Source organism: Gymnogyps californianus, chromosome 3 (genome assembly GCF_018139145.2).
Source record: "Gymnogyps californianus isolate 813 chromosome 3, ASM1813914v2, whole genome shotgun sequence".
Lineage (NCBI taxonomy): Eukaryota > Metazoa > Chordata > Aves > Accipitriformes > Cathartidae > Gymnogyps > Gymnogyps californianus.
Genome location: NC_059473.1, coordinates 2410686 through 2436793, shown reverse-complemented (window position 1 = coordinate 2436793; position 26108 = coordinate 2410686). Strand labels below are relative to the sequence as shown.

General features: G+C 37.4%; 1 protein-coding gene across 2 annotated transcripts in view; it reads left to right on the top strand.

The window, feature by feature from the left end:
• The window catches only part of EFEMP1 (EGF containing fibulin extracellular matrix protein 1), a 50297-nt gene extending 24422 nt beyond the window's left edge, over positions 1-25875 (top strand). For both annotated transcript variants that reach the window (XM_050893580.1, XM_050893581.1), the window contains 7 exons: positions 12197-12319; positions 15980-16099; positions 18485-18604; positions 20027-20146; positions 22214-22337; positions 22459-22654; positions 24648-25875. In XM_050893580.1, the coding sequence (XP_050749537.1) occupies positions 12197-12319; positions 15980-16099; positions 18485-18604; positions 20027-20146; positions 22214-22337; positions 22459-22654; positions 24648-24806 (962 nt within the window). In that variant the 3' untranslated portion in view covers positions 24807-25875. The remainder of the gene's footprint in view (positions 1-12196; positions 12320-15979; positions 16100-18484; positions 18605-20026; positions 20147-22213; positions 22338-22458; positions 22655-24647) is intronic.
• Positions 25876-26108: the final 233 nt, after the last annotated feature.

Genomic DNA, 26108 nt, shown 5'->3' with positions numbered 1-26108 from the left:
AAAAGCTGTCCCAATTGCTACTTCTACTTGATTGCTTAAAGACAGCTGGGAAGTCAGATCCTTAGCCTGAGAGCAGAGTCGATCACAATTTTAAGGCAAAGTAATTTTGGAAGAAAAAATAGCTCTCTCTTCCCAAGGAAACTTCTGTTTTTTAAAATGTTAGTTTTTATTTATTACTGGCTCATTGAAGGAACAAAGTATTTTTTTGGTGTCTTTTTTCTTTTTTGTTCCTGAACATAGAAAAAAATGTGGCTAAACCCCAGAAAAATCTTAATTTGAGGCCAAAAATAATAATAATTTTCAGTTTTAAGATTTTTTTTTTTGTCAGGTTTTTGAAAGAACAACAAATACTTCCCAAGCACCGCTCCAACTTACAATCTTCAGTAGACTGCACACCCTCAACTTATTTCAGTTACCCTTCTTGTCCATCCCCCCTTTGCCCACAGCCCACCATAACCTCCCCTGGGCTCATGTCTTGCTCTCGCCCTGTCCCAGGCACATGCAACCACAGCAGGACACGTTCTCCTGCACTACACAGGGTGCACTGTACCACCTCAGCACTTGCTATTTAGGCATTCTTCTAACAGCTCCAATTATACTTTGAATCAGAAAAACAGCAGCAAGATACAGACATTGGCAGGTACTTACCAGCTCTCTGGTCAAAAAGTGAGCATCGAAAACACCTTGGTGATCTAACCAGATTGCACTGCTAGTCCTGAATTACAGAAATAGTGTTTATTAAACACTTTATTGTAAGTGAAAAGCAGCTACATTAGTGGGGCTCTTATGTACCTTGCTTTTTTCCCCATTCTTTTCTTTAGCCTCCACTTAGTCACCTCTATTATGATACATCCTTTTAACTTTGATCTTCATTTTTCTTCCTTCATAAATATTCATACTGCCTTTTTTTTTCCTTCTACCTTCAAAGAATAGATTTCTTTTTCCCTCGTGCCTCTGCCTCTCTTTTGATCCTGCCTGGTTTCACCTCTTGTGTCTATTCTCTTTCAAACGGAGAATTTTTAAAGCTTCATTTTAAGCCCTCTTCATGTTAAGAATTACATGGAAAATTGGGTTTTCCACTTAAGTTCAAATGGAGAGCCAGCTAATGGGAATTCTTAAGGCAAGACAGACAAAAAAATTTGCAAGATACTGTTCCTGATGGTTTTGTTAGATCAGTACCATATAACACTGCTTGTTTGTAGCATAGTCAAATTGATGTTGCCACAGGAATCCTAACTTTTGCACATCCATTTCACTTCACTTGAACTGTGCAACCTGAACATTGTGTTTTTCTATCCCAGTTCTTCCAATCCCCTCCCATCCCTAGAGTATATATTGGACCAAATCAACTGATGTGTCTTAAGTACTATTTCCATAATTTGCTTTTATTGTTCTGTCATTCAAAAGTTGTAGAAGGCGTGAAAGTGAATTTCTTTTCACCATTTCACTTTTTATTTCATGAGACGGTAAAATACAGACCAGTGCCTGCCAATTATACTTTGAAAGTAAATAAGTTTTAGATACGTTTCTTCAAAACAAGGCATCTGTGGGTACATACAGCAACACGCTAAAAGTATCACATAACCATGTAGGAAAAATTCATAACTAAATAATGCCTTCAAAGGCATTTCTGAAGTTGGAACAGCATCAGGAATCTGCTTATTTACATAGGGAGCTGTGGAGATTGCAGCATGTTGGTACTGCCAACAGATAGGATGATTAGTGCTAAAAACAATATCATCGTTTAGATAAGCCTTCTCCTTCTGATAGTTGCTATTGAACTCGACTTGAACTTAAGTGTTCTCAGCTTGGGAACTACAGTTATAATTCCTAAAACAGCTCATTCAGCCTGCAAAAGCTGAAGGAGAATACGATTTTATTGATAAAAATTGGTCCCTTATATCAAATATTTTAAGTCCCTTGTCTTAAGATCTTAAGTCCCTTATATCTTAAGGTCCCTTGTTTCTTAAGTTAGCAAAGTGTGCACTGATAAGCTATGCATTCACTACCAAAAAAAAAATCAGGCTATTGTATTTCAGGCTAGGGTTGAATATCACATAATTTATGCTCAGTGCAGCGGTTTGCTTGCTGTGTTAATTAGATTTTGTTCAGTTGATAACTAGCTGCCTTTACTGTCAGAATGACATGTAGACTATGGTAGTGCCACACATATAGACCAGGTTTTCAACCGACTGCATCCCCCATTGCAGAACTTTTGCCAGCAACTCCCACATGGAGATGCCTCCCTCACCGTAAGGAGACACTGTGGTTCCTCACAAGAGAAACAGTCTGATTAGGACTAAAACAGTTGAAGACATGCCAACATACAAGAAAAGCAAGATTTTTTTGCAGGAACTGTTTTCTGTGTTGTCTCAGAATAAAAGTGGATTTTTAAAGTGTGCTCTGAAGCACACTTTTTGGGTAGAAGTTTGTTTTCCTTTGCAGGGACATAGCAGCTGCCAGTGTAAGTGCTGTGAAAAGGCTTGCAAAGATTTAATGAGTGATTCTTCAACTTCCTAATTAAAAACCACAATGAGCTTTCAGGCCTTTATTTCCCTAATATTACAGGTTGTAGCAGTAATATTTTGTTCAGTCAGGCCTAGCTAAAGGAAAATACTTATGAGGTTTCCAAGGAGAGAAATAAACAAAATGGAAATGAATAGGGAACTTGGAACTTTTAAGTGTACGTAATTAAGAAAAAAATACATCCTTCAGATAATTCTGGAAACTATTAGGAGATATTCATAATTCATAACCAGTTGTTTGGTTTTCTTTCAAGCAAGGGGGCAGCTTTACATCAAACACTGACTAGCTTTTCCATTAACTTAAATAAACAAAAAAGTATGCTTCAAGTTAAGTGAACATCTTTTTTTTTTCTTTTTAATAACTGGGTGAATTAGAAATAAGAACAAGACATTTACTTTCAAATAGGAAATTAGTTTGCATGCTATTTCTTCATGTTAAAAATACTTTGGAACACTCACAAAAACAATGTTAAGCTGAATTTATGGAAATGTTCCATATCAGTTTTGAAGATGATATGCCAGATGTCGGGGAGAACTCTTTCATCTGCAATAATGGAATAGTTTAATCCACCCTTGTTGTTTTTGAGTATAGTCCAAGTGTATTGGTCATCATGGGTGGGTGATCCTCACTTAGGCAGGCATGAACCAAAAAGCACAAGTTGTTAGACCTCTAGCATAAAGTCACAAGAAAGCAACAGCAGGGAACGCTCTACTGAAAGTAAAAATAAGCTATTGCAACGTAAATCAAAAAGTTTACCATTATGACAACTCACATTTTGAAGCACTCTGAGACTTGCAGATACATTGCACTGAATTATTGGATTGTAACTTGAAAGCAAGTATGGCTCCACTTATGGCCCCAGCAGAAATAAAGCCAAAAATGCAAATTTTAAATTAATATAAATCAATCAAAAACATGGAATATTTTTGGTTTTGATGAGCAGGAAGACTAAGAGTTATCATTGTGGTCTTCTATTGGGAAAAAAGTACTCTTCCCATTGAGAAACTTTAAACACAAAGACATATATATTAATATCTGTGTTCTTGTTTTAAGAATATATGTTGAAGCAACATTGGATAGAAAATACAAATGTCTTAAATGTTTTTTGGGAATCGTTTTTGTGGCCTTGTGTCAGACTAACATTGTTGTCATATTAGCCATACCACTTCTATTTGTAATAATTATGTTAATGACTGTATTACTTGAACAGTGTTTTATGTGTCAAATTCATTTAATTCACTATGGTTGTGTTTCAATAATGAAGTATATCTTTTTATCAGAACACATTCCTACAAGCTGTGTTGAACCGTGGCTTGTACTGGTGGGGGCCTGGAAAAGTACAGGGCACAAGATAGAAAAAGTTGTAATACAGCATTAGGCTTTTTAACTCGCCATACCATTTCCAGCACAGACAGCTACTGTGCAGAAGGCATAGGAGCAGAATACCTGTTTGGGCACTGATTCAGGTTAAGCACCCTTACCTTGTCACCACTGAAATGCTGTCCTGAATGTAACGCTTGTAAGTATTGTCTTATGTTAAGATACAGGATAGAAAAAGCATGTTAAGTTGCATATGGCATCTCAGTCTTCAAAGTAAAAAAAAAAAAAAAATCTTAGAATTAAAAGCCATTTACCTTTTGCAGTGTAATTTATCAACTGCATGGCATACACTAGAGAATGAAGGTAGCATCACAGATGGAGGCAAAGTGGAGGAGAAAGGAAGTAATGCATCAATTCAAAGCTTCATTCATTTTTTTTTCCTTTTCAGCTGCCTGCCACTCCCAAACAAACATGTGGGAGATGTTCTAGTGCTGAAGGCTATGGCTCACTCCTTTATTTAGCTATTCTATGTGATAAGTCAATTCAGTTTGGACATACCAAAGACAATACATAATTGTGACAAAGTACTGCAGTCCAGACTTGATTATTACAGCTTGATCCCTTGTTAACTCTGTTGAGTTAATAGAAGGAGGATGCTTTTCCTGTACCTTCATATTCATGAAGTCACTGTGGTTGGGTAACTTTCCCAAATTCATGGTAGTTGCTAAGACTTTTGCAGTCCAAATACAGAAATCACACAAGGAACTATAAGTTGCACTGCATTTTTTTTTTTAATACATTTTCTACATTAATACTTCGCATTACGTCTATTTGGTTGTGCCATGATGTCCAGGAGTACTAAGAGACAAATCTACAAGGAACTTACTTTGCTGTACTCTCAAATTTGAGAGGGGAAATGTTTCAGCACACCAGAAGAAGTCGTGCCGTTTTTCATGAAAATCTCATTAATTTAAACATTCTACCTCACATATTTGCTTAAATGTAGGTCTTGGCTCTTACATATATTTTTCCTGTGCAAACAAGTATTTGTGCAGGTTACCTTTGCTCAACTGTGAAAACTTGTTACCAGGGCAATCAGTCCAATATCCTTAACATGAAAGGGCCAAAGGAAAATTTAAAAGGGAAAGAAAAAAACAGCAATAAAGAGGGAGTTTATGGGCTGCCACAGAGTTGTACAGAGAGTTATAGACGCTACCTCATGACACTACTGGATAGTGACTGCACTGTTAGAGTGCAGGTCTCTGTATGAACAGGTTTTGCCACTCCAAAAGTGAGAAATTTCTCTAAATATTTAGTCTTTTGGTACCTACTGACCTGATGTTATGTAACAGATTTTGTGCTGGTATTTATCACCGCAAAGCAGTCTCCCAACACCAATGAGTTAAAAGTTGTCTGGGCATCCAGCCCAGATGAATAACATCCCAAATGTTGAAGGAAGTAGCAAGGGAAATAGAAAAGCCTTTGACAGAAATTGTTGATAGCTTGCTAAGGCTGGGGAGGGAACCAGGGAATTTGGAGGTTGCTAATGTTGTTCCTATGTGTAAGAAGGGATCAGGGAGGATCCAGGAAACGACATAGCAGTGAGCTTGGCTTCAGTTGCAAGAACAATATAAGAAACATAAATAAGGGACAGAATACTTAATTTGGTAAAATAAAGCAAGCCCATACTCATGGAAGAACTATAGTGGTCTAATTTCTTCAAGTATTTTACCTTCAGCTGATTATTTCTGAAAAATACTAATATAAAATGTCTTACAGACAGAAGGAAAGCTAATGAAGTGGACAGAAAGTGAAAGGTTTTACAGAATCCTGAAGTTAAGTAAATTGTCCATGATACCTGCAGTACTGTGCAGATCATTGTATGTCTGATATCAGACTCACTGGTGCCACTGCTTACGTGGGAGGCAGTGTTTTCAGTTCAGATGAATCTATTGGAAAAATAGACCAAGTCATTTTCTGGTCTCACTCACACTGAGAACTCAAAAAATTTAAACCGATTAACTAAAATATTTATCATTTACTTTCAAAACAAATGGAGAAGAGCTTCACTGGAGTCAATGACAAGTGCATCACTGACATCAGTAGAATCATTCTGGGTTTAGATTTGTATAAGCCATTCAGAAGCTGGTCCATTGGTGCTGCTCAGTGGGGGCAGAAATAAGAATTTGAATCCCATAAGGTCATTTTAAGAGTCCTCTTTTTGATCTGGTGGAACATTCTGCTTACAAGATTGCTACAGACCAGAATAGAGAAAGCAACCAACAAACACTGTGACTTCTTTGAACAGATGAATGTATACACAAACAAGGAGAGCCTGAAGATGCTGTAGTAAATTGCAATATGTTGAGAGCCAGTGAGCAGCAAGAAGCTGAGCACTTCATTCACAGGAATAAGACATACTCGAGTTAGTTAATACAGTTCTCCAGCTCTGAGCACAGCATACAGGTAGGAGCTAGAGGAGAAAAGGTTTAAGTGGCTTAAATAAGATGGATAGATGTGAATTGCATTTTTTCTGGACAAGTTTGAAGCACTGGTGAAATGCACCTCGTGAATTTATGTACTCCTCATAATGATACAAAGAAAATTACTGAGATTAAGCTGTTGCATAAGTAAGCAAGCAGCATGAGTCAGGGGGTTTGGGAAAAATGAGTCACAGCATGAAGGGAATGGAGCCAGGTTTGTAGCTCAGAAAGAGAGACTAGGAAAGAATTTTATGGATGTAGATAAGAGCCTGACAGAATGGATTGCAGTAGAGAAGCAGAAAAACTAACTAGCTCTCAAACAGGGAACTATACACTAGATTTAGAGAAAGCTATAGCTAAAAAGCAGGTCAGGCAAAATTTTTGTACACAACTGCTGGTTGAAACAGAGAGCAGGCTGCCAAAGTCAGCAATGGAAGGACATAATTGTGTAAATCACTTCAAGAGGGAGCGCGGGTACATTTTTGGAAAATGAGGGAATCACTGGGTATAGCTATTAGTGAGGCTTGTGGAATTAAAACTATGAAATGCAAGTTGATTTATATTTTGAAGGAATACAGAAGCAAGCTCTGCTGCCCTCCATCGTTCTCACATTATTTCTATAGCACCCTGCAAGCTTCAAACAGTAGCCTATGCAAATCAGAGCATTATCTTAACCTGCAGATAGTTATCAATATGAAAGTCTTCTAAAATGAACTTTCTAGAATAGCCCTGGAGACTGCTGCAAAAGGAGGTATTTATATTAGGATGAGCCATTGGGGTCTGATGGCCATATTTACCATAGTACAGTTGAGGACTTCCATAAATATTTCTGAAAGAGCAGTGTGGCTTACATGTAATTTAATTGAGAGACCAGTGTCCTTAATTGTAATGTTCCTCCCCCCACTTCTCTATTGACTCTGACTCTTTACCTCAATTTAAGGCTTTTACATAGCCGTAATCATTGCAACTTGATAGAGCACCATACCACCTAACCCATTTTGGGAATGGTAAGGTTTGACTGAGCACAAGCCTGTGGGAAAAACAGAATGAGATTCATATAATTAAAGACTGTGTCGTGATGCTTAATGGATCTGAATTCAGACTGTTCAGAGAACCTGAATTCTGTGTTTTGCAATCCCCCAAGTACTTGACTTTGAAACTGTCACATTCTTTCAGTGTAGCATTCTGGATGTAACACCTATAAACAACATACGAAATTAAAGTACTCAATCCAAACACATTTTACAAGTTTCGTTAAATTTTTTATAACTGAAGTACAAATAAATCCCATAATAAGTTTGCTTTTGAGTGGCCTATTGAAAGACTACGTAATTATCTGAGTTCAGTTATTATAACGATCAAGACACTGAAGGTAACCCAGCTCCATTTTCAAGTAAGATCGATCTGCAAAAGGATTGTTAGAGACACCCAGGCTATTTCAAAGGAAGTTTTCCAACTACACAGGCTGTAACTGTCCAGAGAATAACTGTCTGGGAATAAAAATCTGAGCAACATCTTAGATCAGACTCAGAGATACAGTGAGTTTAAGAATTAATCTATATTTCACAAGTTGCGTGCATCAATAATCAAACACCATTCAGGTTAACAATTTAATACAAACCTACAGCTCTTGTTTACCTGTAGTGAACAGCACAACCTTTTCAAATGTTAGCTGAGATTAGAAAATATAAATAAAAAAGAAAGGGTAATGTTAAAAGATAAGATAATTTTCATTACTGGTTACCGATGTAATTTACATTGCCTACCTAGGTGAACAAATGTATGTGTAACATCTAGAAATGAAATGTAAACCAAGTTGATGAGGAACGAATTGAGGGTGTTTTCAGGTATAGCTTACAAGATACTTAAGTTAGAAGCTTCAGCTATGGCATCAGTTGCTGAAACACAGAAACAAACTTTATCATGATGACACTAAATTTGGAAAAGAGGATGCAGAGGAAAGATGCTCAAGAATGAGCTTGTAAAAGCCCATTATTTTCTTTCTAGATCTGTTTCTTATACTGCACTCATCACTGTGGTATCTTGAGTGCTTTCCAGTAGTGCATTAAGCAACATGACAAACATCTGTCACATGTTTGTTCTCTCACCCTCTCCCCAGAGACACAAGTGTGTGCAGTGGAGTGTCTTGTTTTAATTTTTTTTAATTATTATAAATACACATGCACGTAACACATTATTAAACATTCGTGCTAGAGAGGGAAGGTCAGACAAATTTATCTTGCTCTTAGGATTAAAGCTGGTGAGCTCTGTGATGTTCCTGTAGGAGTTTCTATCGCACCTTTGCCCCAGATTGCAGTCTTCACAGATACCAAATCAGTCTGGTCATGGGTGTCTGCAGTAGGCAGAAACCAAAAGTATGGATTCCCAATATCCTCATTTACTGTTCACACTTAAGTCCAGGGATTTTGTCAAGAAAGATCAAATGGAATGAGATAGTAGAATTTAAGGAACAACATGTGCTTTGTGTAACCGCCATCTCATCCCCATGTTACTGCATTTGATACAGACTACAAGCAGGAATTGGTGCAGCTTCCAGATCACCGTCACAGAATCAGAGGGCACTGTACAAGTTATGATAAACAAGCTAGGAATCTAATGGATTGAAAAGTTCGATTTAAACCGGAAAAAGAAATTCTTAGAATAATGGAATGAAGACCTGGAAGTTACTGGTTTGCATACAGAGGGGACATAGAGAGGACATAACTGGGAAAACGATCTGGAAGCTTCGGATCAGAGTTCAGTCAGACTCTAAACAATTGCAGATAGACAGTCTACCCATTTAAGAACCATGAACACATAAGTGGGAATCCCAGATCAATATTGGCACCACCAGTGTAAGATTATGCTATTTCATATGGGGAGAGAAGAGAGTGCGTGTGTATTGGTAGATAATTCTACCTCTGCCACCTCAGAGAAAAATGGAGCTAATCGGCCTCATCCCAAGGAGACCTCCAACATTGATGTTGCTTCCTTCCTATTACTTCCACTCCTCTATTGCTCCAATAATTCTCAGGACAGTTAGAAAAAAGACTGTTTCTCTAATGAAGGATGATTCAGGTCACATCAGGTGCCAAGAAGCTGAAGACTTCTCTTTGGGCCTCACTCAAAGGCATAGACGCAGAGATCTGTGCAGCAACATCACATTGCAAAATCCACCAGTGCTTCTTTCTGTACTCCACAAGGGCTGGGCTGCTTCTGGTATCACACCAATACAATTCACATTTGGCACTGCTTTGAGCACTGAAATCTTCCACTCACTTCCTCACCCTTGTATCAGTCACAACAGTAGACATATCTGTAATTATTGCAATACTAGAGATTTCAGAACTGAATGTTCCAGCACCGAAACCTTTCTAGCTGCCTGTTCTCCTCTCACAATATTTTCCCTGAAGCACTTCAGAAACATGATCTTTAGGCCATCAGCCTTCCTCTAACATTACTGATTTCTTTGCACAGACGTGAGCAGGACTGCTCCAAGCATGGCAACCTATTGCCCTTTCCCAGTGAAGGCTAGAGTCTGCTCTCCTGTCCACCTTCATTTCCCACCTTACACAGTTCAGTAGAGACCACAAAAAAAAGAGGATTGAGTTTTCAAAAAACTCCCATCAATGCTTCATTCCATGTATCTGTTACCCTAGCCTGCCTAGGGATGCACATCTCAACAAAAGCCATCCAGCAAAGGCAGTCAAAATAGCAAGAAGTACCATGACAACGCAGAGTAACAACACTGATATAGCTCTTCTGAAGTCCACCAAGAATGTGCCACGTACTTATATGCATTTTCCATGGCATGTAGAATACAGACAGGACATACAGTCACAGCTAATACGCAACCCAGTTCAGGATCCTAACTTGAGTAAGAAGCTTAGGAAAGCTCTAAAGGATTCCTTGAAACAAGTCTCAAGAAAATGTTGTTCTTGTAAACACAGATCTTTTTTGGCCATAACATCAAGCCCTCCAAGAGTTTCCAAATGAGGAGGCAGCTAGCAGTCAAACACTAATTTTGAATAATTGTTTTTCTTTCAAACTGAACTTACCATTGGCAAAAATCACAGACCCTGAGGCATAAGTCAATCTAGTTTGCTTCATTTTAGCTGGAGTAGCTTATTATTCCATAGAAATTAAGCTAAATGGAAATCAAGCTACAGATGCAAATGGCAACATAAGGACTTAATGTATTTTAACTAATCCATCTTAAAAGGTAACTCATGTTAAGTTTACTCATATATGAAGTTCCTAAAGATCAAATAAACTTTCTTTGTTCCAGCACACTCTGCCACAAAAAGGATTTGAACTGTATGAGTATTATAGCCATTTTATTTTCAACTTTTGTAGAAACTAGGAGTACAGGCAAAGCCCAGTGAAGTCCCTGCAAAGACTTGCATTGAACTCCACCATGCTTTGGCTCGAGCATTTAATGATGTGTCAGGTTGGTATGAGGCAGCCAGCTATAGTCCCTGAAAGTCTTTACACCTGAGAATGTGCTTTTCAGCTGTCAGTACAGAACAATGCAGTCAGCAAGTCCTGCATCAACACAGCAGCTTTAGGACTGTTACTATGCAGAAATGCAAAGAGCAGGCTAACATAAAAGGACTTTATTTTTCCTGTCAGATATATGTAAAATATTTGGACATTTGGGGAAAGAGCAAACACTGAGAATTAATTCAAACTGTTGATGGTTTATTTTTTATTGAATCTTGTGGTCAAAATTGTTTTCATTTGCTATGAGAAAGAATCCATCATTTTTTCCAAAGCACCACCCAGAATCTGCCACTGGTGATGTTCTAACGTCCCCAGTGCCTATACAAATAGAGAGGTCAGTTGAGATTTGTAAACTAGAGATCATAAGTTTTAAGGAATTTGTTTATTCAGCCTAGAGTCTCCAAATTGTGTACAATGCCAAAATTAAAAAGCCCTTTCACTGTACTGTTTCAGGTTACAATAAAAAGCTCTCCAACATTTTGGATGTTCAGATGAGAAAGCAAATTGTAATTCCATTTTAAGCAACCTATTTGTCAGCACATGCAGTTTAATTATAATTAAGTACCTCCAGCAGTTTTAATGAATAGACAAAATCAAAATGTTGGTTTTATACTTGTATAAACCTGCATTTAGCATGAACTAAAAGCTGCCTGAATTACACCGAAATGTATCAGTCTAGTATTTGCATTTTTAGCTGTACTGTTCAAATATAAACATAAACTGTTTCCAAAGACTTTAACAGATTGACTGAATTAGGGGAATTTTCATGGGAATGACAAGAGGCAGATCTCTTCCTGAGAAGGCCACCACATACCAAGTTCCAAGTCCCTGTCCAAAGTATGGAGCACAGGAACCATGCAAGAGATCACCAGAGTCTTTTTAGTATCAGCAAAACAACATATTTCTAACTCATCTCATTCTTGGGAAAGGGCTGAACTATGTTTGCTGAAATTTTCCAGAGTAATTCAGCATGCAACAAACAACCAGCACGGGAAAAACAAACACCAAAACAAAAAAGTCAAATGATTAAAATATGATAAAGCGGCAAGAAGTTTACAGAAAGTTTTATAGTGATAAGTACAAAATTATTAATGGTATTTGACAAAAAGTATCTGATTGTTTAAAATAACCATATCTGAAAATATTTCCAAATGCAGTATATCAGAATTAAAAGCTATTAGACATCTGATAACATTTTATGTCCTGCAAATGGAATAAGCGTTGAGATGATACCTTTGGAGTATATTTGAACTTTGCTGCCTTCACTTATAGGTAGCTTGAAGATGCGCAAAGCATTTCAACAGGCTAAATATTTTAAGTAAACTTTATGACTAATACTGCATTTGCTTTTTTTTTTTATAAAGATATAGATGAATGTGCAACTGGAACCCATAATTGTAGAGCTGACCAAGTATGTGTCAATTTAAGAGGGTCCTTCAGCTGCCAGTGTCCTCCAGGCTATCAGAAACGAGGGGACCAATGCGTTGGTAAGTGTTGCTCTAGGCTAAGTTATTTTCTTTCACTATCTACAGTTGCAAACTTTATATTGCTTATAAAGCATATAGGTATGTGTACTGTAAAAGAGCTATATAACTTTGAAATGCAATGGAATAATCACTTTATCACAATAATCACTAAAACTTGGAACTAGAAACTATTTTAAGTATAATCAACACTTGGATTTGAACTTCACAAGATTAATTTTCCTAACAGTTACCATTGTGTTTATTGTTTGTATTGGGGTATTGCCTAATGTCCCAGATATAGTCATAAGTCTACTATAGTGGCAAACTAAGGCATGTCTTTCCACTGACCTCAGTGAGACTTGACTCCAGATCTGTAGGACAAAGCACTACCTTCACACAGACCTAATCCCTGCTCTGCAGAGCCTCCTTGCAGTCTGTTTCAGTACTCAGTTTTATGAGTATAAATGAAAGAGATGGAAACTCTGAATGCAGGTATACGATATTTGCAACTTATAAACCACTACACTTTATTCTTTGTGCCAAAATAAACTATCAGCACCCTTGGGACCTATGCAAGTATAGCATTAAATTAAATCCAAGTGCAGTGTAAACACTGCATCTTTCCTATTCCATCCTCATTTGGGGACATTATGCAAAAGTACCATTACTCTGTTCCTGCCATCCTCCTTCAGCCTTTATGTAACACTTCTTTAATCATGATTTCAATGGATGAATTGCTTTTATAGGCACTCCAGCCTTAAGCCTTAGGTTTGTCAGAGATAATAAAAACAACTATGAAATAAGAGACTCAAATATATACATCATGAGGTGATATAAGAGGTGGTCTTGAATAAGACACAAGACTGGTTTTATGCAGCCTAGGAGAAAAGCGTTTGTGGTGGGGTTTTTTTGTCCTCAGCAGAACAGGAACAACAGAAATTCAGGTTTTCCTCTTTTTCTTTGTGTTAGCAATCCTGCTTTTGAAAGTGTTTAAGAATTTTTTTTAACTTTTATTCTCTTTCAAAAAGCCTTGCAAAGGCTATATGTAGTCAGTGCCTAACAAGAGCTGCAGGCAGGAAACTGGGGAAATTTCAGTACACATCTAGACTAACTTAAATTTCTGGGCATGGTTCTTTCTTTAGAGTTCTGAGCCAAGGGCTGTAGAAATCAACCCAAAAATTCTTATCTCTTTCCCAAAAGATGTGGATCAGGCCCTGAACTGACAAATTGATATAAACACAGATGTATCTGATTTTTCTCAGTTCTCTGGGCAAGAGTAGGATGAGTAGTTTGGAATGCAGGCAGATGAATAGTTTTGACAGGTCATTGATTTTTTTGTTTTTTAATATATCTGGGTTTTATCTAGATTTTTTAGAGGAGGTAAAGTATATTACTGCTATGCAATAGCACTTTTAATGTCAAGACCCATGGTACTCCCTGAAAGTCTCACAGGACATACTACAGCACTCAGAAGAAAAGCAGCAGAATGATACACCCTTATACCTACATGTGAATACATTTATGCATCTGAATCTATACATGAAGATGTCTGGAAAGTGAAATTTCCCTTCCCCTATTTAGGTCAAAACCAAGAATAACACCTGTGTTACATATTACACACTGACCTAAATTATAAGTACATCCCTACACTTAGTACTGTCAGCATTTCAGAATAAAGCCTGTCTTTGGGGATTTTATAACAACTTAGCCAGAAAATGTTCTTGGGGCCAGATCTTGATAGAGGTTCTCCATATGGGAGGAAATGTTTCTCAAATTTGAAAGAAATTTTTCCAGACTATTTTGGCTTCAAGGTAGAGGGAGAAGAGGACTCATTTCTAACAATTTAGTGAATTTAGATCAAAATCAATCATCATTTCTGTCTTTTGAGGTTTGGTTTTTTTTTAAATTTGCTTGTTCACATATTGCAAAATTAGTCTTTTCTGAAACACAGGACTGCAGATAGAATGAATTGTTTTCCAGCATTACTTCAAACAGAAGATTTGGCCGAATTGATTAAATAATGCTTAGCCCTTAGATCTGCATGGAGCTGATGTGCCTAATCCCGCAAGGAAAACTCCCACTGAATTAGAGTCAGATCCTGGAAGCGTTTATGTGCATACATGCAGTGCCTAAGCAGGAAAGCATTGCTCATATGTCTATATTGTATAATCAGATCTTTAAACGGCAATTTGTAACAGCTTAGTCCTGTAAAAGTCAAGGATGCACGAGATCTACTGTGCCTCTTAACTTATTCCATTTCTACTTCCAAATTTCTCTCCGCAACAAGAGTTACAGCGACAATCGCTACTGTACAGGTAGCCAGGAATTTTCCAGCATAAGCCTTTTCATTCAGAATCATCCAAAACACTCCACTGCTAAGTTTAGCCCCAAACAGTGACTGCAAATTTGACAAAGAAAGGGTTAACTTCTGAAGATTATTTTTTCACTTGATATTAAAACAAACACTTTCCTCATTATAAAAAAGTCTTGGCCTCTTTTTAAACACATCTCTGATGGAAACAGCTGGAAGTAGGAAACTCAAGATCTGGCATGGATATGGGAAGTGCCTTTCTTTGTTCCAGTGAAAACTGGTCTTATTTGTCTGAGCATTGAGCCTTTGAAATCTCACATTGTGTACATGTACAGAACACGGCATGGATTTCTTCACCAAGCTCAAGCAGGCCACCACTAAAGACGGCTGCTGCACATACGTGCATGATCAGCATTGTGGCATAATAAAAAAAAGTTTTTCAGACAAAAACAGAGGCAGTATCTCCTCCAGAATGCCAGGAAACCTTTTAAAAAGCTGAGAGGTAAAAGAATGGGCTGTTGCACATTTTGTATGGTTCGCAGGTGAAAACCCTGCTCCAGTGCACATTAGGAATGCTGAAACTTGGAAAGGCAGCCTGCTCCACCTCAAAACCAGGGCTAATCTGCAAGGAGAGTCTGTGGAAAGTTAATACTGCCTGAGATAGCACCAGCTTCAGCCAGTCTGATCGCCTTCCTTGGCACCAGAGAGCACAGCCAGAAGGTGCTAGGGCTGCTGTATGGAAAGGTATGCAGGAGAGGCAGGGAGGGGAACGGGAGCAACGGCAGCCCCTTGGGGGGAGCAAGCCAGTTTCTGGGGGATCCCTGCGGAAGCACAACCACCTGTTTCCTTTTCAGGCCCATTAATCTTCTATCCTCGCCGCTCCCCTGTACTTACACAGAAAATTTGGACTCTTCCTAACAGAGCTGAAAAGATTTAGTACACGCTAAGAGTGCTGCGTGCAAATTTTTGGAAAAATAAGAGCTACAAGCCACATTTGCCACGTTGGTCAGCATTATGTCTGCTCATGAGAAATCTTGGTTGAAAAGCAGAACAAAACGTTCTGGGTTTTACCTATACAAAATAAACAAGACTAAGTAGTACTGTGGAATTGAATAAAAAATAAAGTTGGAATGTGTATTGATCTCAGTGGCTAGAAGACAGCATAAAACAGATTTTTACAAAAGTTACTTAAAGAAAAAGTAAAATAGTATTCCCGTTAATATCCATAGAAGCAGTACCTAGCCCACATAAGCTTTTTTCCCCTGCTTTTAATCAAGTGCAATTAACTTGACGGTTTCTTTGGACACAAGACAGCAACAGTGAATTGCTATGATTCCATTTGAACTAATTTCTCTTTTTTGGTAACTCAGACATTGATGAATGCACCCTGCCTCCGTATTGCCACCATCGATGCGTGAACACTCCTGGTTCCTATTATTGCCAGTGCAATGCTGGTTTCCAGTTAGCATCCAACAACCACACCTGTGTAGGTAAGAACTTCTCTGCATGTACTTACACATGAGCTCACTCAGTAGAGACACAAATACTGACACATGACTTGCCACAGTTGAAATTTAAGTATCTTCATTCCAACTTAAAGGAAATAAATACCAACCAGTAAGACATACCAGTTGCTGTATTGAGAGGCTCTCCTGCAAGTGATCCAAGAAGTACAGAGTGGTTAGAGAGAAAATTGGAGCCTTATCGAAAACTTGTTATTTTGTTGGCATAGCAGGTTTCTGAGGAGCATCTGGTTTGGCAACTGGAACCCTGGAGGTTAATATTCATTATTTAATTATTCTTTCAGTTCTGGTGGATCGCTTTGCATTATCATTGGCTTTCATGATATTATTCCCAGTTCATGCAACACAAAGGCTGGAACTAGAAATCAGGGGAAGCAATACTATACCTCTGCAGTTAACTGTATTTATCCTTAGCACATGATAAACGTAGTGAGGAAAGAACGCATCTATAAATGTCACATTTGAGTATCTAGAAAATAATGTTAAAAATGAAAACGAAGGAATGACGGTCACTAAGGAAGAGTCACCCTTTAGAATTGATCCTCCCTTTAGAAGTAAAACACTAAGTGACGCCTTGCAGTAAGACTGCTGTTAAGTTTGAAATCATACGTTCTGTTCTAGAAGAATTAGAGTAATAATAAAAAAGCAACTATGCTGAAGTGCAGAGAGAGTGACCATCAAACAAAAGATTGGTGATGGAGGTGGTCAGAAGTTCTTTATGGTTATAATTTTTACATATATAAAATCTATATTATATACATATTTATATCTATATAGAAAAATCAGTCTGGCTTTTCCAGCTTCTACCATTACTTCCAAGCATTGCCATCTCTTATCAAGTACCCTGGCACACTGCATAGCACTGAAGAGGAATTTCTTCTTTTTCACCAAATGATAGGATAAAAAAATTGCACATGGACACAACATAACCATGTGACAAGTTGTTACTTATTTGACCCTTTCCATGGCTCAAATGCAAGGCATATTCTTTCAGTTACACTCACAAATCCATGACAGCTCCAAGTTTGCTAGGTGCTTCACCAAAACACCCCTTCTCTGACTTGCTGGCCTCCCAGCCTAATAAGGCATACTCCCACCAGGAAAGGTGAAGTAAATCTTAAGAAGAAAATTTGTAAATGAATGGTTGCTGCATCAAGACAGACTTTCACATCTGCAACAGTCATCTGGCAGAAGTGATACTTGACAGCTGTACCGATTACATTTGTGTTACAACTTATGCATATATTGAAAGTGGGTCAATATTTCTTGGAAGGAAAACAAACAGAATTGTGGCTTTGGCTAGCTTATTTATTCCTTCTGGTAGCACTGTCATGATGTACATTCTTTGCACTGTTGCCAGAAATTAACTAAAAGGAGGAAGAAAAATCTTTGTAATCAGTTTTCCCCTATTACCATTCATTTTCAGGACTAGGAGGTTCATCATATAGAGAATTAATATCCTCCTCATTAGTTTAGTTTTTGTGAATGCCTAATCTTAGTTGTCTTTGTCAGTTTTCAGTTGTATCTGGTAAATGACAGTGTTGCTGACATTTATAAGCATTTGCAGAAGCCATGAACTCAAGATTTTTTTTCAACTGAAGTTCTCTACTAATGGTTATATCTGATAAACACAAATATGAATGGAAAACATGCAGGGGAGGAATACAAGGGAAAATACACTAAAATCTACAGACCAAATGACAGAGGAACAGCAGTTAGTCAACAGCCTACGAAAAACAAGTGTTATAGATTCCAGAGGCGATTAGTTACGTAAACTTCCCATTAAAAATTGCTTCTCTTCTCATACCACAGTGTTCTCACATATGTTCTTAGGATGGACACATCATGGAAAAAATCTAGCACAGAAACATACCTTCCCCCAATATGGTCTAGGCCTTAGAGCATTGCAAAACTCTACTGGCCTCAAAGGCTCATGTTATAATTGTAATGGAATTTAAAAGAACAAATTTTAAGAGTAATAAATAGCTCAAATAAATCTTAACCACTGCATGCTGAGAGGTCTTATCAGTATGTGTTCCTTATATCAATTATTTATAGAGACTTGGCATTTCATACCTGAAAAAAAGACGCTGGAATGTGGAGTTTAATAGCCACACTAAACATTTTTGGAAGAATTCATCACACATTAGAATAACTCTCATTCCTGGAAATATACTCTTTTTCTACATGGAATGTAAAGCATAGATCTGACATTGTTCCAGTGACTGCAGATCTATATTGATATAGTCAACTGAGCTTCTGCTAAGCAATAGACCCAGACTAAGGACTAATCCACTTAATCAGCCTAATTACCAACTACACAAGATAAAGATCTGTAATTTTTCCTTTCAGACATAAATGAATGTGATGCCAATAACCCATGTGCACAACAGTGTTACAATATACTGGGTTCTTTCATCTGTCAGTGTAATCCAGGATTTGAGTTAAGTAGTGACAGAATCAACTGTGAAGGTAAGCAATTTTTTTTTTGTCTTGGAAGAGTGATACTTTTTTTTTTTAATTATTTTCCCAGAAGTCTTTCTGTGAACTAAGGGACATAATTCAAGTGGAGCCACCCTGTGGGTGCAGTTTGTAGCCAAAACCCTTAAGACATTTATTTTTTATGTTGCAAATGTGGTTGCTAATACACACCTTAGTAGCTGCAGCTGCATTCAGGTCCACATAGATACAGGTATCACCCTTTCATAGTAAGTGCAAAACAGGACAGACATTACTACAGTTCAGATCACAGCTGGGAAGAATAAGGCTTCTGAATAGTTATTTCACAAACTCACTTGAATTGTGTGTGGTCTAATGCTGATGACCATTAAATGAATCAGAAAGGAATGCAAACCAAAAACAAGTGCAATTTTCTGTGTTGTTAGGCTCCTCTGAAAATAAAACCTCAAATTTTTGATTTTAAGGGAGAAACAATTGTGCTTTTGAGGTGCTTTCAAGCCTGTGTATACAAACAGCATGTCTCCTGATGATTATACAATCAACACTTTATTTCCTCTGCCAGAGTCTCCACAGGGGTCCTCTAATCTCCTTTTGGACACATGATGATCTCACCCTTAAAGCCCATATCCTTTCTACCAGTCTTTGAGCCAAAGAGGTCTTTTTGGTTTACCACTGCCCTCCTAAACAAGCCAGCTGAGCTATTACAGATGCTCCCTCTCCAAGCTTCTTAAACTAATCCTACTTGCAAGTGAACAGAACAGGGAGCAGCAAGTATGCAGCCTCCAAGGACATCCCTGACAAAATCAAGAACTGGGCTCGAGCCTCAGAGGTAGTAGGAGGGAGTTATGCTGTTTTCCAAACCATTCCCTAGTTTTGATAGGTTTAATTTGATTTCTAGTTAATGGCATATACTGTTAAATTCTGTTTCACACTACACTTCTCTAGCAAGGGACTGATGGTTACACAAGAGTTAAAAAAGCAGAAAAGAATGGTATACACCGAATATTATTTGAAGACAAAAAAAAGAGGCCTTCCCCTCTTTCCCAAAGAACTACTCCATTAGCGTAGGGCACAAGTACAAAGGCAATATTTTTGCCTTACTAACTAATCTCACATCTGTGTTTTTTGTGAAAGTAACCACATTTTGTAGTACTGAAAGTATAAATTCTTTCAAGAGTTATTTTCCCAACTTGTCTGAAGTCTAATTTAGCTTTTGCTTCCTTAAATTCAAAATTCTCATTTTGGGAGATTATTGATAAAACATAAGTAGAACTAGCCCTTCTGTTTGCAGCTCTGAGGCTTTAAGCAGTACATTTCAGTGTTTCGATAACTTATTATTTTTAGACAGAATTAATTTTTTTCCTATTAGAACCAGCATTCAGCTATTATATTTAGTTCTGTAACAATAACTTTAAGCTCTTTTGCTCTCTGCAGACACTGATGAATGCAGAACCTCAAGTTATATATGTCAATATCAGTGTGTCAACGAACCAGGAAAATTCTCATGTGTCTGCCCTGAAGGATACCAGGTAGTAGGAGGCAGAACATGTCAAGGTAAGTGCCCTCATCTTAGCAGTCTCAGTACTGCATTATTAATAACACCATTTCAGGCAAGACTAAAAGTGTTTGCTATCTAAATGTTTATATTTCATGACAGGATTACCATTATGTTAGCAAAAGATATGTTGATAAAGCATTTGATGATTAATTGCATATCTTATATTAATTCTTCTTTGAATCCTTCAGCTCAAACTTTAAGTCCTTCAGACTCCTAGGACAAAATTTCAGTTTTTGCAACCCTCAGGTAAAACTTGTCTTGGATGTCTAGGTAGTGAGTCTAAGTTTCAGAGATAAATATCTCTGAAAAAAATCAGGCCATTTTTTTTTTTTTACAGACACGAAACATGGCTTTATATCATGTTTCATTTTATAGAGATTCCTAAATCCAGCCACAGTAGAAATGAAAGATATGTTTCTTCTGATAACAGGAGAAAACAATGCAAGGATTGAGCAACTTAGATAATTTATGTTTAGCAAATAAATGTTCTGGTCAGGTGCCACCAAACACCAGAATTTTAAAGTTTGTGGTTTTTCCTCACTAGTGCTAAGTGTCTCTGCATCTTATTAGAGAATATTGCAGAACAACATATTAAGTGCAAGAACCATTTCTTCTGTAATGCAGAACCCAATTTAACAGTGTCATGGTTTAACGTCAGTCAGCAACTAAGCACCACGCAGCCGCTTGCTCACTCCACCCCACCCAGGGGGATGGAGGAGAGAATCAAAAAAAAGTAAAACTCATGGGTTGAAATAAAGACAGTTTAGTAGGACAGAAAGGAAGAAAATAATAATAATAATAATGAAATGACAATAATAATACTAAAAGAATTAGAATATACAAAACAAGTGACGCACAATGCCATTGCTCACCACTCGCCAACTGATGCCCAGTTAGTTCCCAAGCAGCGAGCCGCCTGTCCTGGCCAGCTCCCTCCAGTTTATATACTGGGCATGACATCATATGGTATGGAATATCCCTTGGGCCAGTTTGGGTTAGCTGTCCTGGCTGTGTCCCCTCCCAGCTTCTTGTGCCCCTCCAGCCTTCTTGCTGGCTGGGCATGAGAAGCTGAAAAATCCTTGACTTACTGTAAGCACTGCTCAGCACCAACTAAAACATCAGTGTGTTATCAACATTATTCTCATACTAAATCCAAAACATAACACTGTACCAGCTGCCAGGAAGAAAATTAACTCTGTCCCAGCCGAAACCAGGACAAACAGTCATTATTTTTAGAAATACAGGTGTGTTAATTATGGGCAGAAGGGACAAGGAAAGAACTCATTTTTTATTAATTCTTTTATAAAATCCAGATTAATTTCTTTCCCTTAAGAGCAGCAGCTCATACTGAACATTGTGGGGTTGTTAGTTTGACCATCTGAAAATCTGTTTGTGCCTTCCAAGAGATAAACCTTTTCTGTGACTAAGTTAATTTCAGGAGACCACCTACTTAGACAGTAGTGGGGTTCTGCCACTGGCAGGATAATAGAGCATTAATACAGTGCAAGTCTGACAGTCCCCACCTCCATTCGGAGTTATTTTCCCAGGCAAAAAAGGAAGCTCCGCTTTGCACAATACACAAGTTTTCATTATTCCTTTCAAAGCTATTTTAGTTAAAACATAGCCATTAACTAAGCATTTTAGTTAGACCATGAAACTCAGGCAATTAAAAATGAGAACCTGCAAAAGGCAGGAAATCACAGTTCTTCCTCAAAACCTTCTTCCTCTGTCTACAAGATATCTTCTGCTATAAAATCATTCTTTGCTAATTAGAAACTTTACGGTATTTCTACAGTTGCATTACATATGATTAATGTGTATCTTTAGTCAACTAAAAAAACTTCAGACTTAATTCACACTCAATGAACAAATCTATTCTGTTTCTGCATAGAGAAATCCTTTATAGCCAGGCCCCAGAAAAGCAGGTAAAGAACACAGAAACCTGTTGGGTTTCAACAGACAAGCAGGTGACTTTTTATTGGTTGTTTTGAAGACATTGCGTTTGTTTTTGGAGCAAACTCATTTCCATCTGCTTTGACACAGTCCCTTTTCCTTCCTCCTAGATATAAATGAGTGCGACACTACTAATGAATGCAGAGAGGACGAAATTTGCTGGAATTACCACGGAGGATTTCGTTGTTACCCAAGAAATCCTTGTCAAGAGCCCTATGTCCTTACATCTGAAAAGTAAGAGAAAAATTAGTCTCTTTTTTAGGATCATCCTCAACAGGCAACATGATCAAATACAACAGAAAGCAAGTACCATTTGTTTGCAACTCCCACAGTTTCGTCCATTTTTGTTTTTCAGCCGCTGCGTCTGCCCTGTATCAAACGCCATTTGCCGAGAGCTGCCTTACTCTGTTGTGTACAAATACATGAGCATCCGTTCAGACAGAACAGTGCCCTCTGATATCTTCCAGATTCAGGCAACCACTATTTACCCTAATACTATTAACACATTCCGGATCAAGTCTGGAAATGAAAACGGAGAATTTTACCTGAGAGTGAGTATTGGTGGAAGTTGGACCCTGAGCAGGGTATAAAAACCACCGGTGCTACCAAATGTTATAGTGCCTTGCCATTTTGACAAACCCATCAAATGTCCCTGTAAAAGTATCATAGCATCCCAAATTTTATCAACTTTTTGATCCTTCCTTATTGAATGTGCTTGGTTTCCAAATTCTAAAAAGCCTTTTACTTTCCTACCTGAAAACTCTAAACTGAGACTCAAACTGTTTCTTTCAAATGAATACAACACTAGTAGCACTCATGAATATTTAGCAATCCTGGGACACCCATGTCAGATTCAAATGAGATACCTCTATGCTTTTCACTCTCTGTACCAACACTCCACATATATGTATTTAGGAGAGGATTATAGAAAGATTCCTTGTACAATTACTTTAATTAAATTTCTCATTTTTGCAAAAAAGTAAAGAAATCAATAATAGGTTGGGATGGGGCACCGATTTCTAGAGTGTTAAGTTCAGGCCAATTTACAAACGTTTTGTGTTGAGACATACTTAAACCTTTATTTTTCCATAGTGCTGCAACTATTTCAGAAAAAACACAAAAGTTCAAATGACTTACGATAGCACTATTTCCTGTTGGTATAATGCATTCGGGTAGATACACATGAACAAAAGTGTCTATAACATCTGCTTTTTAAGATTTTTTTTTTTGGAAGAAATCTAATTTTCTTGGACACTTGTAATATTTACAAATTCCTGGGAAATCCTTTTTGCTTCATATGTGGCTTTACACTCAGTAAAACAGAATCAGCACAAAAAGCTTCAATCAGAAATATATTAATTGGAAGGTTTTCATTTGTTTATTTTTCATCAAATCTGAAGATTAGGGGGTTTTGATAGTACATCCAAAAAGCGTACTAAGATACGGCATTGCCTATTTATAGCATGTTTCCCCAAGATAGGAACAAGTAACTACTCATCTCTATCTCACTTGTTCTGGTATAACCTATAATCCAGTGCTTTTCACTAGATTTATTACACATCAAAAACCCATACCTACCCCCAAAATACAAACAGTTATTTACTTAAAAAAGAAAGATCACTCCAGCTCTAGTTTGGGTTAGACCCCAATCTAGGCTTCAGACTGACTTTAGACTAACAATTCCAATCTTCTGTTGCCACCCAACAAGAAATCACAGGCTTTAAATAAGGAAGCATGTGTTTATTCCTGCCAAGGGACTGCAGTAAACAAAGGCTTACTTAGAAGTTATTCCTATTGTTTTAGCAAAACTCTGAGCTGGGTCTCAGATACAGCAGATGGATTGGATTCATCTGTATACCCTGCTCATTTGACATGGTGAGAAAATATTTGTAAGTAGGTGAAGGGAGAGATGGAGTTTACCCTTTTATCATCTGTAAATTACGAAGCTGTTTAAAAAACTAGCAACATGCCACAGACAAGGCCTGTCAGTGTTCCCCAGCAGCATGATCCCAGACTGAGAAAAGAGCTTCGGAGCAGTACAAAATGGGAATGGCAATAGGCACACCAGTTGCAAAAATTCCCAGTGTTTACAAGGGGAGCATGACTTCTTCTGGAGTATGAGCCATGAGATAGACTTAGAGTTTCCCTCCACTGAACAAGCTACATCACTGTTAAAGACATTAGGTCTCTTGTTTTACTTATTCTTCATATATTTTAAAAGCTGATAGATGGGGATAAAAACAAAGACCATCCTGGGATAGATTACCACCTTTCATGTCCTTTAGGAGAGTCAGCATAACCAGGAACAGATTTTGCAGTGCAATTTATTCCTCGGAGCCCTAGTCAGGTAAAGTTTTCCCTGCAGCAAAGCCAGGTGTGAGATTAGTCATGGCCATTTAAAAATGTTAAAAGAATACTTGTATTGTGTATCTCTGTGCTGAGACAGACCATTTTTACAGTGTAGTAACACACAAGCACTCTCTTGATGCAACTAGGAAATCATTTTAGATTTGACTGAATTAAACTTTTTTGTTGTTCTTTCAGCAAACAAGCGCCGTAAGTGCAATGCTTGTACTGGTGAAATCACTATCAGGACCAAGAGAACACATTGTGGATCTGGAGATGCTAACAGTCAACAGTTTGAATTATCGTACAAGCTCGGTGTTAAGATTAACAATAATAGTGGGACCTTACGCATTTTAGTGGTTTGCAATAACTCTTCACTGGCACTTAAAGCAGCCAAAGAATATTATCTTAAAGAAAGCACTTACTATTTTATTTATAGATTTTGCTCTCTTTTTTTTTAAGATTTGTTTAGTAAGTTGATATCTTTAATCCACACATTACACCTGTAATTCAAAATTAGTAGATGTGTTCCATAGTATAACATGGGCATTGTCACTTTCTGTATAAAGATTTAAATCTTTTTTATTACCTTTCTTGGACTAGATACATACTATGCTTTTGTATGAGAACTGTATGTTCATACTATCCTGTAAAACTTCACACACCCTTCCTAGCCAAATAGGTCATGCAATTAAAGGTGATCTTCTGTGTTGTTTTTATTTTAAATTCTAATGCAGCTACACTGACAATCTCAAAAAGAAAAAAAATTCTATAGTATGAATGATACACAAAGTAACGGTTATCTGATAAGCTAAAATATATTTCTCTTTTTAACTACTTTATAACAAAAGATAACAGTCAATAAAAATCTATTTCTGTAGACATTTATGTGCTATCACAGTTGGTTTTTCTAATCTGGGTTGGAGGTAAAGTTACATTGTGAGAAATGTTTTGCATTGGGTTTTTATATGCAGATTGTATTAACCATACCATGGAATAACATTCTGCTCTGTCCAAGCAAAATAGACCATAGGAAGAAAATTTCTCCAACAAGGAAAGAAACTCCAAATGGAAAATCACCACGCAGGGCACATGTGTCCGTGCTTTCTCCCAAGAACACTGTTGGTAGTTACTGGTTAGAGGGATACAGCATTTTCAGACAGAAGTTAACATGCTATTTTTCCAGAAATATTATGTTGTATACTAAGAATTGAGTGCATTTGCTTATTAAGTTATATCTTTGTCAGGCACTCGGTCCTATTCCTGCTCTTACAACTCAGATGTATCATGTACAGTGTTCATAAAGTTAATTTCTAATTCAAGAACTAATAACATCTTTTGTAATATGTAAAATCTTATTTCTTGTTTAAAATGTAGTAGTTAATCCTTTGATGTACAAAATTTTTAATAAAGATCTCTTACCATATTGTACTTAGCCTTTTTTGAGGTAGTTTATTAGCTGCATTAGAGGGCTGAATTGTCAGCTACTGTGGGAGTCGGCAAAGCCCCATCGAGTTCTGCAGAGTCAGAATAACCCAGATCTCAGTCCATACAGTATTAGTTCATGGAAGACTAAAACACACAATTCCTTTGTAGAAGGACAAACATACTACCTACTGAGTTTTAGTTTTACTGACATTAAAAAAGGAAAAATATACC